At 43.3% G+C, this 13637-nt stretch overlaps 1 protein-coding gene across 1 annotated transcript in view; it reads right to left on the bottom strand.

The window, feature by feature from the left end:
* Nucleotides 1-7924: 7924 nt before the first annotated feature.
* PAPSS2 (3'-phosphoadenosine 5'-phosphosulfate synthase 2) overlaps nucleotides 7925-13637 on the bottom strand; it is a 78822-nt gene continuing 73109 nt past the window's right edge. The window contains 4 exon segments of the mRNA XM_075935081.1: nucleotides 7925-8709; nucleotides 8711-8846; nucleotides 9410-9639; nucleotides 11216-11484. Coding sequence (XP_075791196.1) covers nucleotides 8674-8709; nucleotides 8711-8846; nucleotides 9410-9639; nucleotides 11216-11484 — 671 coding nt within the window. The 3' untranslated portion in view covers nucleotides 7925-8673.

Here is a 13637-nt window from a genome sequence, read left to right as displayed (position 1 = left end):
TTTTTTTGACACACATACATTCTTATGAAACAAAATACAGGACTTCGGCTACACCAGACTAACACAGCTACATTTCTATCACTATTATACATTCTTATGAGTGTGTATGAACAAAGCACAAGCAGACTGTGCATGCTGCCTCTAGAGAGCCAGATGGGCTTGTTGGTATAATGAGAACAGATGAGCAATTAAAATGGTACTGGGCACAGTGGCAATATAATACATCAGTGCACGCTTGCAGACTGCCTCAACTCCTCTCTCAAGGCAAGGTCAAGCAAGCAGTCAGGAAGGGCAAAGGGGTTGGGGGAAGGTATACAACACAAAAAAAGAAATAGCTCGCTCTCCCCGCCTCCCCTCCCCCCCATACGAAAAGTGGGCCAACGATCCCAAACCCATAATCAAAGTTCCCTCTAATTTTTCCATCCATGTCCAGAATAAATTTTATGTGCACTGAGGCATAGTTGGATGTGCACCACCACTAGAAACACATGCTGCTGGCTGTGGGCACTCTGCTAATCAGCTGGGTAGAATTTCAATCTCTCCTGGGTGGCCACCTGAATGCACAGTTTACAAGGAACATTAGCTACATTCCAACCCCCCTAAAAATGGAACATGACCATAATTTATAAAGGAATAGGACAAAGGGCATGCATTTGAGGTATTATTATGTTTGCTAAGGAGTGAAAAATGAGACACGGGGAAACAAGACTGTGGCATCAAGAATTATGAGAGACATGCTTGCTGGCATTTTGGCCTGCTTTGTCTGCATGTCAAGAAGTAGAAGAGAGGGTGAAGGGAAAGCCCTCAAACAAGAAAGTTGACATTGCATTTCTCAATGAGCTAGACTGGAAGCCCTGTGTGACTGGGTGGGATTTTTCCCCACCAAGGTCTGAGGGAAAATGCCACATAGAATTGCTGCACTCAGCAGCTCCTTGTCTTTTCATGCCTGCAGTGGAATTGTGAGATTAGAGCTTCCTCTTGTGTGCCCATGAATAATGATGTTCTTGCAACCACATTCAGCCTTCATTAGGTGTGGGTAAGTGCTTGCAACTGGTCAGTTTATTCCATAGGATAGAGATACTTTTGTATTCCTCACTACCTCTAAACATATACCAGCATCTGCGCATAATGCTTTCTACCATACCTGGTCGGCCAGGAGAATCTGTTCTCTCCTGGGTAGCAGGGATGCTAGCAAATGTTTATTTTTGTAAACATGTAATTGCTGAGGCAGCAGTGAGGGGGGAGGTGGCTCCCCAGAGCCAGTACGTGCAGATGGCTTGAAAGCCAGCTTCCCACATGTCCTGCATGCCTCCGCTGCTGCTGCCTATCAAGCTGGCGCCTCACAAGCACCAGCTCCTGCCTGCCCTCCCCCTGCATTTCTGCCTTTGTGCAAAACAGTGAGAGGTGGTGGGTAGGCAGCTCCATGGGAGCCAGCATGTGCAGGAAGCTGGCTCCCCACGGGCACCAGCTCCTGCCTCCTCCCTTCCCTCCCCCACCTTGCTGCCTCTAATACAAGGTATGTGTAGTCATCAGGATTAATCGATAAGTCCAGGCTAACATCTCTACTGGGCAGATGTTGGCCTTGACTCAGTTATATGCACTGTCATCACTTCCTCTTTGGGTTACAGCAATATATTACAGCTGGTGATGAGGCCCTTGGGAAACTCTAACTAGCACACACTGCTGCAGAGTAACTCATTAATGCTGGCTCCCATAAGCCTATGACACCTGGCCTCTGCTCTCCTCTCATAAAATACTAAGTTCAAGGTTTTCGTCCTTATCTTCAGTTTGCTCACAGTGGCTTGGCCCTCAATATTTAAAGGTGCAAGAAGCTTCAGGAGTACTGTAGTCTACATCTGTGCCTTAGCCAGCTCATGCACACAAGAGACAACTTTCTCAGGGGCCCATCCTAGACTGGAATGAATTCTCATAAATACTAAAGCTTCAGAGGAGTAGCCGAGTTAGTCTGTAACAGGAAAAACAACAAATAGGCTAGTAGCTAAATAGTCTAAATACTAAAGACTATCACAAACCTCACCACCTTCTGCTCTAAGTTCAAGGTGCACCACTTCACATGACCATTTTTGACCTGCCCCTTCTGACACACACAGCAATATGTGTATATTAAAAACAGTAAAAAGTTAAAACTCCTTTAACACTATGCAGCACACACAATTCTGCCTAACTGCTTGGTAAAGGATGAGAGTGAGAACAAACCATAGGTGACAGATATTGGTTACATTATTTAATGTAGCACAGGAAGGTGCTTAGAACAGCGAGGGAGTTGGCACAAGACCCTCACTAGAATCCCACTTACTTGATTGCTTCAAATTGGTGGTAGCAATTTTTTCACACTAACCATTTCTACATGAGTGGGACTAAGAATTCCACTGCTCCATTTTATTCCTGCTTTACAGAGATGTAGGTGCTTGGGGTAGAGGCTGAAAACTGGCAAACCATATAACCCCAAATTCTTTTTTTTATATATTGGCCGTGGGACGGATGTAGTCAGTGTGGCCTATGTAAGAGGTATTTTGTGAGTAAAATGCCTGCATAACTATGTTAATCTTCATGTTGGAACCATGCTATAAGAGTAACAAGCAGGATAGTGTAGGAAACTGTTACAGAACTATCTGCTGGCATTGATCCAGTAAGATTTTAGCATTGTTTCAGTCTGTGGCTACTCTCCCATGCTTGCCAAACACCCTAGTACTTAGAAGGCTGGGAGTTGCAGAGAACCCATGTAAATTGAATGCTGACTGTCTGCATTACCTTACGGGATGTGAATATATTTCAGAAAGCCATTGGGTCCTTATCCCTCTGAGTTTAGTATTGAATAAAAGATTATAAAAAAATCCACAGAATGCAAATATTTATACATGGAAATATATATTTGTACTAAAAGTGAATGTTTAATAACAGAGTATCAACATTAAGAATATATTATGAATCACGAGACACATCAGTCAAGGCACAAATTCCAGTCTCTTGTCTTTAATAAATAGACTACAAAAATATTAATGAATGAACTCTAGTCAGAAGTAATCATTATTCTAAACTATGTAAAGGAATAATACATTTATGTTTTGCTGTAACCATTTGGGTGTACTGCTTTTTCATACGCTACTTCATTGTTTTATGGTTAAAAATGCAATACCGCTATTTAAAATATAAAATATTTATTATAAGTCACAGTATTAATTTTGTCATTCAGATCCCTGCCAGAGGGCCTGAATATAAAAGGCACTTTTCATATATTTTTAGCTTCTAGTATTACATTTGTCACATTTAATTTCTTCAGACAAATACAACTTTTGGTTCCTTACTCTAGATTTTTAAAAGCAATATGGATCTGGAAACATTTGACAAGTAAAAGTCTTTAAAATAACATTTTGAATTGCTTTCTTAATTATGTACATTGCTCAATGGCTACAGCAAAACAATTTCATTTGATTTATATACTTTACTAAACTAAATTACAAGCAGAAGCATGATTGTTTTACTATGAGTAGATCTTATAATTCAAACTGCAAAATGAGAAGAATGATATTAATTTCATTTTCAATGTCTTTTGACCAGTTTTAGGATACCCATTGAGTAGTCTGACAAGCATATATGATCACAGACTGAAATAATTTATATTAATTTCCATAATAACTGTGTATCCATTCTCTAGAAAATGAATAATACAATATCATGTTCATAGAGGAAACAAGATCCTACAAATCTCCAGTGAATACCAACCATTACTTCAGCAGTTCTCATAAGCTTTCTTCTTCCTAAAAGCCCATGAAAGTAACTAAGTTTTGGATACTGTTCTAAGCTTTGGATTTATTTCATCCACTAGGAAAGCAGTGAATTAAGAAGCCTAAGGTCCCATTAGGGTTACCAGGTAGTCATAAAAAAATACCGGACACACTTCATTGGGGTGGGAGGGACCGGCCGGGAGGGAAGCAGGGCTAGCCGAGATGAAGGGCGGGGGATGGGAGGAAGGGAGGAGGCAGAGCTGATAAGGGGGCAGCGGGGCTGGCCAGGGGAAATGGAGGGGGTCACAGGAAGCAGGGCTGGTCGGGGGTGGGGGGGGCAACTGGCAGGAGCGGGGCTGGCCAGAGAAGCTCAGGAGGAGGAAGGGAGAACTGGCCACCGGAAGCAAGGCTGGCGGGGGAGGGGGCAGAGGATCTGGCCGGGGAAGATCCAAAGCAGGAACCAGCCAGCGGGAGGCAGAGCTGGCGGTGGGGGTTGGGTGCAGCGGGGCTGGCCGCCGAAGATCGCGAGGAGAAGTGGGGGAGGACCAACTGGCTGGCCGGAGGGGAAGCGAATCGGTGGCGGGGAGCGGGACTGACCTGGGCACATGCAGATCCCAGGGCGCTCCTGTCCCGCCCAGGGTCCAGGCGAAGCACGAGTCAGTCCAGCTGCGGTTCCACCATGCGCTTGACCAGCGCGCAGGAGCACGGACCAGGCTGCCCCTCCTCCTCACACACAATCAGGGCTCTCAGCGCCAATTGCACCCTGCCTCCCAGCCACTCTCTCCGTCCCCACCAGGCTTCCGTCCAGGGTCCAGCTGGAAAACCAGAAAATACTGGACACAGCACATGTCTGGTATTTTCTGGATTTTTTTTACTGGACAGAGGGTCCAAAAACCAGACTGTCCAGTAGAAAACTGGACACCTGGTAACCCTAGGCCCCATACAGTCAACCTGTTAACAATTCCTTCTCTTCTAGACTGAGAGGTCTTCAGTGTACACAGGGCCTCTGCTGACTTCAAATATGGTAATAAGATGCAGGAAAGAGAGGTGACTTATCACATAGGGAGATCCAAGCTAATAAGGGCTTGCTATAGACAGCACCAAATTTCAAAACAAGCTATTTTGAGATAAGACGCAGTGTAGACACACCCTCTCTCTCCATTAACGAGGCACATACCATTCACCATTTTTTCCCATCTGCCATCTTCACTACTATTCTTTCTACATAGAGCTTCAGCCAGCTGTCCTTCACCTATGCCCCAGTCCAGGAGTGGGCAATAATTTTTAATGGGGGGCCACTCCAAGATTTTGGCAAGTGCTCAAGGGCCGCATTCCTACTGAGGAGGTTTGGGGTCTGGAATAGAGGTTGGGTATAGAAGGGAGTTTGGGGTAGGAGACTGAGGTGCAGGAGAGGGTATGGAGTCTGAGAGGAAGTTTGGGTGAAGGAGGGGGTTGTGATCTGTGGCAGACTTGGAGTACAGGGTCCAGGAGGGAGTATGGGTGTAGAAGATGATTCTGGCCTGAGGGAGGTCTCTAGTAGGGGTGCAGAGTCTGGGAGGGAGTTGTGACTTGAAGGAAGGGGTGCGGAGGGTTTGGGTGTTGACATGGGGCAGGAGAATGAGGTGCAGGATCAGGGAGGGGGTATGGGTGCCAGAGAGATTCTGACCTGGGGAAAGGGTGTAGAAGAAGGTGCAGAGTCTGGGAGGGATTTGTGACCGGGTAAAAAGGGTACAGAGAGTTTGGGTGGTGGCCTGGGTAAGACAGTTGGTCATGGAGCAGAGAGAGAGAAGGGGCACCAGAAGCAGGCTCTGGCTGGGAGATGCTTACCTAGGCAGCTTCCAGTCAGCAGCCCTGCAGGAACCTGAAGGCTACAATCTCTCAAGCTGTTCCACGTGGTCTGCTCTGGGTAGGGTGAAGGGGGGGGGGGGAGGAAGGAGGCTTCATTGGCTGTCTCTGCCACCAGCAAAATATCTCAGCTGCTATTGGTCAGAAGCTGGCCAATGGGAGCATAGAGATTTTGCTGGGGGAGAGGGGACAGAGCATAAAGCCCCCCTCCTCGCACCCAGAATAGAGCAGTCACATTTTAAGTGGTGGCTGCCACTGTGCTATATTTAAGGGTCCCATCAAGGCAGCCTCAGGCTGGATCCGATGGCTAGGTGGGCCGAATCTGGCCCACTGGCAGCCTCTTGCCCACCCCTGCCTCAGTCTCTGGCAGACAGTGATAAAATGAATTGGACTCTTCCCCTCCCCCTTTAGAATAGCAGAAATGATGGGCTGTTGGTCCATGACTTATGAACATTATGGGCATGAAACTGATGGGAGACTCTTCATCCATGCTCTCTTAATGCACATCCTGTGGGGGCTTACTGCAGGTACAGCAGATATGCTTAATTTGACCAACATTTAAAATGCTTAAAGCTAACCTTTCTGAAGGGTGAAATGAGGAAGAGCTGTCCGTTCTGTATGGAAAGTATAAGCAAGGGAATGTGTTAAACCTGAGCTCTGTAATATTTACTGTATAGCAAAGTAGTTTTTCTAGCTTTCTCAGTGACACCTTTCCCAAATCCTGGGAGCCAAAACAGCCTTTCAGGAACAGGTTGTGGCCAACTATGACCAATATAAATCAGAAATAACAACACTCCACTCAGTGGAATTACACTGGTATAAAACAGAGGGGCTACGTCTAGACTGGCATGATTTTCCGGAAATGCTTTTAACGGAAAAGTTTTCCGTTAAAAGCATTTTCAGAAAAGAGCGTCTAGATTGGCAGGACGCTTTTCCGCAAAAGCACTTTTTGCAGAAAAGCGTCCGTGGCCAATCTAGACGTGCTTTCCGCAAAAAAGCCCCGATCGCCATTTTCGCGACTGGGGCTTTTTTGCGGAAAACAAATCTCAGCTGTCTACACTGGCCCTTTTGCGCAAAAGTTTTGCACAAAAGGGACTTTTGCCCGAATGGGAGCAGCATAGTATTTCCGCAAAAAGCACTGATTTCTTAGGGTATGTCTACACTACCCCACTAGTTCGAACTAGCGGGGTAATGTAGGCATACCGCACTTGCAAATGAAGCCCGGGATTTGAATTTCCCGGGCTTCATTTGCATAAGCGGGGAGCCGCCATTTTTAAAACCCCGCTGGTTCGAACCCCGTGCAGCGCGGCTACACGGGGCTCGAACTAGGTAGTTCGGACTAGGCTTCCTATTCCGAACTACCTAGTTTGAGCCCCGTGTAGCCGCGCTGCACGGGGTTCGAACCAGCGGGGTTTTAAAAATGGCGGCTCCCCGCTTATGCAAATGAAGCCCAGGAAATTCAAATCCCGGGCTTCATTTGCAAGTGCGGTATGCCTACATTACCCTCCTAGTTCGAACTAGGAGGGTAGTGTAGACATACCCTTACAGTAGGAAGTCAGTGCTTTTGCAGAAATTCAAGCAGCCAGTGTAGACAGCTGGCAAGTTTTTCTGGAAAAGCGGCTGATTTTCCGGAAAAACTGGCCAGTCTAGACACAGCCAGGAAGTGAGAGGAATCTAATCTGCTAGTACAGCTTCCTGCAGCCAAAGCAAGCCAGCTTCCCCCCTTAGTTCTGAGTGGGGAGGGAAAGTGTCACTGAAGCCCCCAATGTAGGACTCAAAAAGGGTAAAGCACCACTTCTCCCATCCTCATCATGGCACTCAAGCTGGTCAGCTTTACAGTGTGTCCTTTATCTAAAAAGCTGAATGTGAAGCTGCAATAAAGTTCATTCATTTTCTTGACTGAAAAGTCCAAGTTTAAGTAAGAGCAAGTAAGAGGCATTAGCAAGAATAGTGGACAACAGAAACCCATGGGCTACGTCTACACTGGCCCCTTTTCCGGAAGGGGCATGTAAATTTCATGAGTCGTCGTAGGGAAATCCGCGGGGGATTTAAATATCCCCCGCGGCATTTAAATAAAAATGTCCGCCGCTTTTTTCCGGCTTTTAAAAAAGCCGGAAAAGAGCGTCTACACTGGCCCCGATCCTCCGGAAAAAGCGCCCTTTTCCGGAGGCTCTTATTCCAACTTCAAAGTAGGAAAAAGACCCTCTGGAAAAGGGCGCTTTTTCCGGAGGATCGGGGCCAGTGTAGACGCTCTTTTCCGGCTTTTTTAAAAGCCGGAAAAAAGCGGCGGACATTTTTATTTAAATGCCGCGGGGGATATTTAAATCCCCCGCGGATTTCCCTACGACGACTCATGAAATTTACATGCCCCTTCCGGAAAAGGGGCCAGTGTAGACGTAGCCATGTAGTGTACTAAAGAAAATCCTTCTGCCTATTCCAAAACACGGACATCTTAAATAATAAGGAAAATATAGCAAATAATTTATTTTCTATTTTCTGTTTGTAACTGATTTAAAGAGCATAAGGGATACATAATTATGTCATGGCAATAAGGTCAAACTGCACTTCTGGTGGTTGTTGTACCACTACTATGACATCACTAAAGATGTCCAACTGGCCAGTTCTAATGTTGCTTTGGAAAATGTCATATAGAGCCATATTCTTCTATAAATAACAGACCTGCTGCTATTCCCTTTGAGGTTGAAAGGAAAATTCTCAATATTTTAGGACATGTCTACACTAGGAAATTATTTCAAGATAACTTAATTCGAAATAACAACTCCCAAAATAACTATTTCGAAATAAACTTATTTCCCAAGGAAGGCAGGAGTACAGATTTTGAAATAACCAGCCTCGTATTTCAAAATAATGGGCTTTTTAGTGTGGACGCTCCACTTACTATTTCAGAATAAGGGGGGTTATTTCGAAATAACTCCCTAGTGTAGACCAAGGCTAAGTGGGCGAAGGCCAGGCCAAAGTACATTCAAAAACAGTTTGACCCTCTTCTATCCTACCATTAGGATATTGAAAATGCAAAATAAGTGATCATTAATACAGTAAATCAATCAGTTAGTGTTCACTCTTAATGCCAATATTTTTGAGGGAAAGTAGAATTAATTATTTTTTTCCAATGATTTGTAGTATTCAGTTAAGACTTTCCAAGCTTTTGGAGCCATGAACCCATCAGGTGGATTTTCACCTTCCCGAGCAAGCTTTCTCATGCGTGTTCCAGAGATGAAGTCAAATTCTTCGTGCCTAACACAGAACAGACATATGGATGAAATCAGAACATTTAATCCACCTAAAATGCATCAAAGACAAATCTTTTCAAATTTATTTTTTCTGTTATCCCCAGAATTTATTCTGAAAATCAGTCAATTGGCCACTTCATTATCTTTATAAACACTATTGCACAAATCTTTATCTTCATGTGCATATTCACCAGCAGCAGCAAGAAGCAATTGGACCTCTATCAAAAAAGCTCCAATAATACAATATAATAGTGAAAATAAATATAAAATACTTTTTTCTAAAAATAAAGAAGAATATTTCCACTGTTGTTTCCTAAGTATTAATTTCTTAACTTTCTTGGTGAAGATCAAGCACGGTGTTAGTTTCACATGCACTAATTACTTTGTCTTGGGTGTTGGCAGGCGAACAGATTCCTTACCTAGGACTTTTCATCCCTTACTTCTTTTATTTAATTTACAACCAACTTATCAATAACAAAACAAAACTTTTCCTTTCTTCTGCTAAGAAACATTAAATATATTAAATACACAGGCTACTTCAAAGCAAGTTATCATTCAGTGTGTTACCTTTCTGGATTGTAGAATATCATGGCCTTTTTTACTTTATTGTATGCTGCAACTCTGAAGGGAATGATTTCCACAGAGGCCAGTCCTGGTGCCATGCTAAGGACCTTTCCTCCTTGTGTGGGCTCATACAAATCTTTCTTGGTCTCTGGATGGGGCATGCCAGCAGGGTCTCGGCCCACGATGTAGAAACCGGCTCCTGCAATCATTCGAGCCCTACAGTGCCACTGAACCTGTGATGATACAATCCAAACTCCATTATTGGTGCAGTTTTTGTCTTGCTTTAATATGAAATGTTTAAAAGTTAGGCAATGTCTTTATTTGTACAGAATTAAAAGAATAACACTCTTCAGCAGACTGTTTGTTGTTTCTGATTATTGATTTATCCACTTCAGTTTCTTCTACCACTGCTTTCACTTCCTCTGCATCAATAAAATGAAATTGGACAAAGAGAGTGCATCTATACTGCACCTGTAGCTCAAAATAAGCTACACAATTTGCGCTACGCAAATCCCATAGCTTATTTCAAGTCACTTTCGAAATAGCTTATTTTGAAATTTGGTGCTGTCTACACAGCACTTATTTAGAAATAAATCACTACTCTGAAATGTCCCTTATTCCTCATGGAATGAGGTTTACAGGGATGTCAGACTAGCGAGACCATTACATTTCGAAATAATGGCACACTCTAAAGACATGAAATAGTGCTGCAGTGTAGATGTGGCCAAATTGAGCAAAGGAAGCATCAAGTGGAAACTGTAGAGAGGGAAACTTTTTTTCTGTTTTTACAGCTGTTAGAGTTTGTGAGGTCATTTGCTCTCTGATCCAGAAGTGAAATAATTCCTGAAAACTGAGAGGCCATAACCAAAGAAAGCTGTAAAGTGAACACACTTCAAGTGTCTTTATTTACTAATAGTTGAATATATGCCATAACTTAAGTATGGCTGACTGGCTAATTGGAGCCTCTGGGGAAATGGGAAATTAATCCTTAATTACTATAATATTAATTCCTCTATCTATTAGGGCCACTAAGAACTTCCATAATCTTGGTTGCATGTGAGAGTTGCCCCAGCTTCTCTAAGAGGTCAGAGAGACCATCCCAGGCCTAGAGACCTACAGGTGCCAAGATAAAGTAAAGCTAACATAACACCTAAGTGTCTCTTGGGTTGGGATCTCACCTTTTAAAAATTTGAACCCTGGCTAATTTGATGATACAAGAAAGGTGCATTCATGCGAAGAACATTGAAGGAAATATGTAAACGTACTGTATGACATTAAAAAGTCTCTCAACCACTGATGCTTTGGAGTAACGCACAGGTTTTCAAAGAGGAATAGGACAATTTTATCACTTAGGAAGTCTGCTTTTTAATTATTTTGGTAAAAATTTGTATTTTTATTTGTATCAAATGCAGCTACAACACAGACCAGCACAAGTGAAGGAAAATGTATGTAACTAAATAAAAATGGCTCTAATGTGCTCCCTGTTTTTCAATCATATGTGTGTAGGTTATGTCCAAAAATCAAGTTTACCAAGTTACAGACCCAGTATAGCAAAATCTAATCAAATGATGTATGAAGACAAATATACACATATTTCTGGACTTTTTCAGATACTGGTCTGATCTTTTAATCCTGTCAATTAGCAAATCTTATCAGACTTGGACTGTAAGCAAACGTGATATCGCATCTATTGATGAAGAATTAATATGGAATCTCAGATGTCATTTCTAAGTCACATCTCTGAATAAAGCCTTATTTAAAATTCTGCGAATATTGCAGGGTGTTGGTTGGTACTTAAAAATACATTACCTCTGTTGGACCCGCATATAACATGGGTGAGGGGAAGATTGCAACAATAGTTGACTTTGGGTCTAAGACATGTTCCTCAAGCACAGCTGCATGCTGCTTCATTCGCCACTCTAGTGGTACATCATCGTCTTTGGTCCAGCCTCCTAGAGGATGCAGCAGAAGCACAGGATGTTTGTAGCCTCTTTCCAGAAGATGGCGTTTGGTGTCCTGCATAAGCAGAGCATGCCCATTGTGCACAGGGTTGCGCAGTTGAAATGCAAATACGGCATCTAAGAAAGAAAGATTCAGAATAGTGTCATAAGTCTGATAACTACATTAATCCGAACACCTAACAGTAAGTACATTTATATGCTATGTAAGTCATGAGCATCAAATTATGACAATCTCTGCTGTTTATGTTCCCTGATTTTGTTGTTTGCATGGACTATCTGTATTATCATAGTGCCTAGGAGCCCTAGCTATGGACCAGAATCCCACTGTGTTAGGTGCTGCACAAACACAGAACAAGAAAGCAAAATAAACAACTTTATCTTCACTTGGAAAGGTTGCTATATTTAAATTACACATGTATCATGCTTCTTAAGTACTCTGTGAAATCTTTTCATTGTGCACATTTTCTCTGCGGTTGATCTTGGTTATATCATCACACTGAGTCCAATGGATTTTTCATCTGTCATTAACGAGTGTATTTCCAATCTATACCACATCCTCTAAACACGCTCCTCCTGACAATATTTGTTTTCAAAGTTCAATAAAATGTTTAGGGAGCCTAGAAAATCTTCAATAAAAGCATCGTCTGCCTTACAAAACAAGGTCAAATATTTTATGCAAAGTGGGAGGTGACTCATGGAACTTCTCTCCTCAGTATGGACATGTTTTGGTGATTGCAGTGATGTAGCCAGGATAAAAGTCTAGGGTACACACCATACAAAACTTAAAACTGGCTTCAACAAACAAGGACAGTCCACCAGAGAAGTAGATTGCAACACGAAACATGCTACCCAAATACACCCAACAGAACCTGCTCCATAAAGAGGGAAAAAAAGCTCCCCCAACCAGATGAATTCCACCCTGAAGCCCATGGGGTATCTTTGAACAGTTACAACCTATACTGGATGGAGACTACATCCTGGGGGTTACAGTGGATGAGAAGCTGGATATGAGTCTACAGTATGCCCTTGTAGCCAAGAAGGCTAATGGCATATTAGGTTGCATTAAGAGGAGCATTGCTAGCAGATCCAAAGATGTCATTATTCCCCTTTATTCAGCTCTGGTGAGGCCACATCTGGAGTATTGTGTCCAGTTCTGAGCCCCCACTACAAAAAGGATGTGGACACATTGGAGAGGGTCCAGCAGAGGCAGACCAAAATGATTAGGGGGCTGGAGCATATGACCTATGAGGAGAAGCTGAGGGAGTTGGGTCTGTTTAGTCTGCAGAAGCGAAGAGTGAGGGGGGATTTGATAGCAGCCTTCAACTTCCTGAAGGGAGCTTCCAGAGAGGATGGAGAAAGGCTGTTCTCAGTGGTGACAGATGGCAGAACAAAGAGCAATGGTCTCAAGTTGCAGTGGGAGAGGTCCGGGTTGGATATTAGGAAAAACTATTTCACTAGGAGAGTGGTGAAGCACTGGAATGGGTTACCTAGGGAAGTAGTGGAGTCTCCATCCCTAAAGGTATTTAAGTCTCGGCTTGACAAAGCCCTGTCTGGGTTGATTTAGTTGGGATTGGTCCTGCCTAGAGCAGGGGGCTGGACTAATACCTTCTGAGGTCTTTTCCAGCTCTATGATTCTACGACTCTATCCTGAAAGCAATTCCTGAACCCCGTCTTCTGGACTTTGAACAACCGCCAACCTCACCTAGCGTCTCATAAGAGGCAAGGTCCCCACCAACCAGGACATATCAACCTAAAGCAGCACCAGATCCCACCAGAATAATAGAGGCAAAACCTTCAGATATATCTTCACTGCTGCTAATGATCAAGCCCTCCTGCCCCTCAACAATTCTTTCAAGATCTGTGAGTCGACCACATGCTTATCGCAACATGTTGGGGGGCTCATCCATTGCACTAAATGTCTCAATAATAACTGTGGGTGAAAGGAAACAATCACTGAGCTCTCACAAAAAATGTTAAATGACAAAAACACCATCTTACTCCTGGGTGAACAAAATAGTCTCTCTATATCTGGCCTCTCAGTCTTTGTTCCTGCCCAACACTTTCAAAAGATGAGCCTAAATTTATAACTTTAGTAAACACTAAAAATTGTGGACTAAAGAGAGAAACCAGATTTATGGCTTATTGCAACCTTCTATAACCTACTAATCCTTTTTTGTCTTGTAACTGCAGAGGTGTTAATAGGCCACTTCATCCTGAATGGTCCCTTAGGATACATGTTAACTACTTAGGTTAAACAATCTATTCAACGC

The sequence above is a fragment of the Pelodiscus sinensis genome, chromosome 8 (genome assembly GCF_049634645.1).
Source record: "Pelodiscus sinensis isolate JC-2024 chromosome 8, ASM4963464v1, whole genome shotgun sequence".
In the NCBI taxonomy this organism is placed as follows: domain Eukaryota; kingdom Metazoa; phylum Chordata; order Testudines; family Trionychidae; genus Pelodiscus; species Pelodiscus sinensis.
The sequence above is the reverse complement of the archived record's forward strand: the minus strand, read 5'-3'. Positions and strand labels throughout refer to the sequence as shown.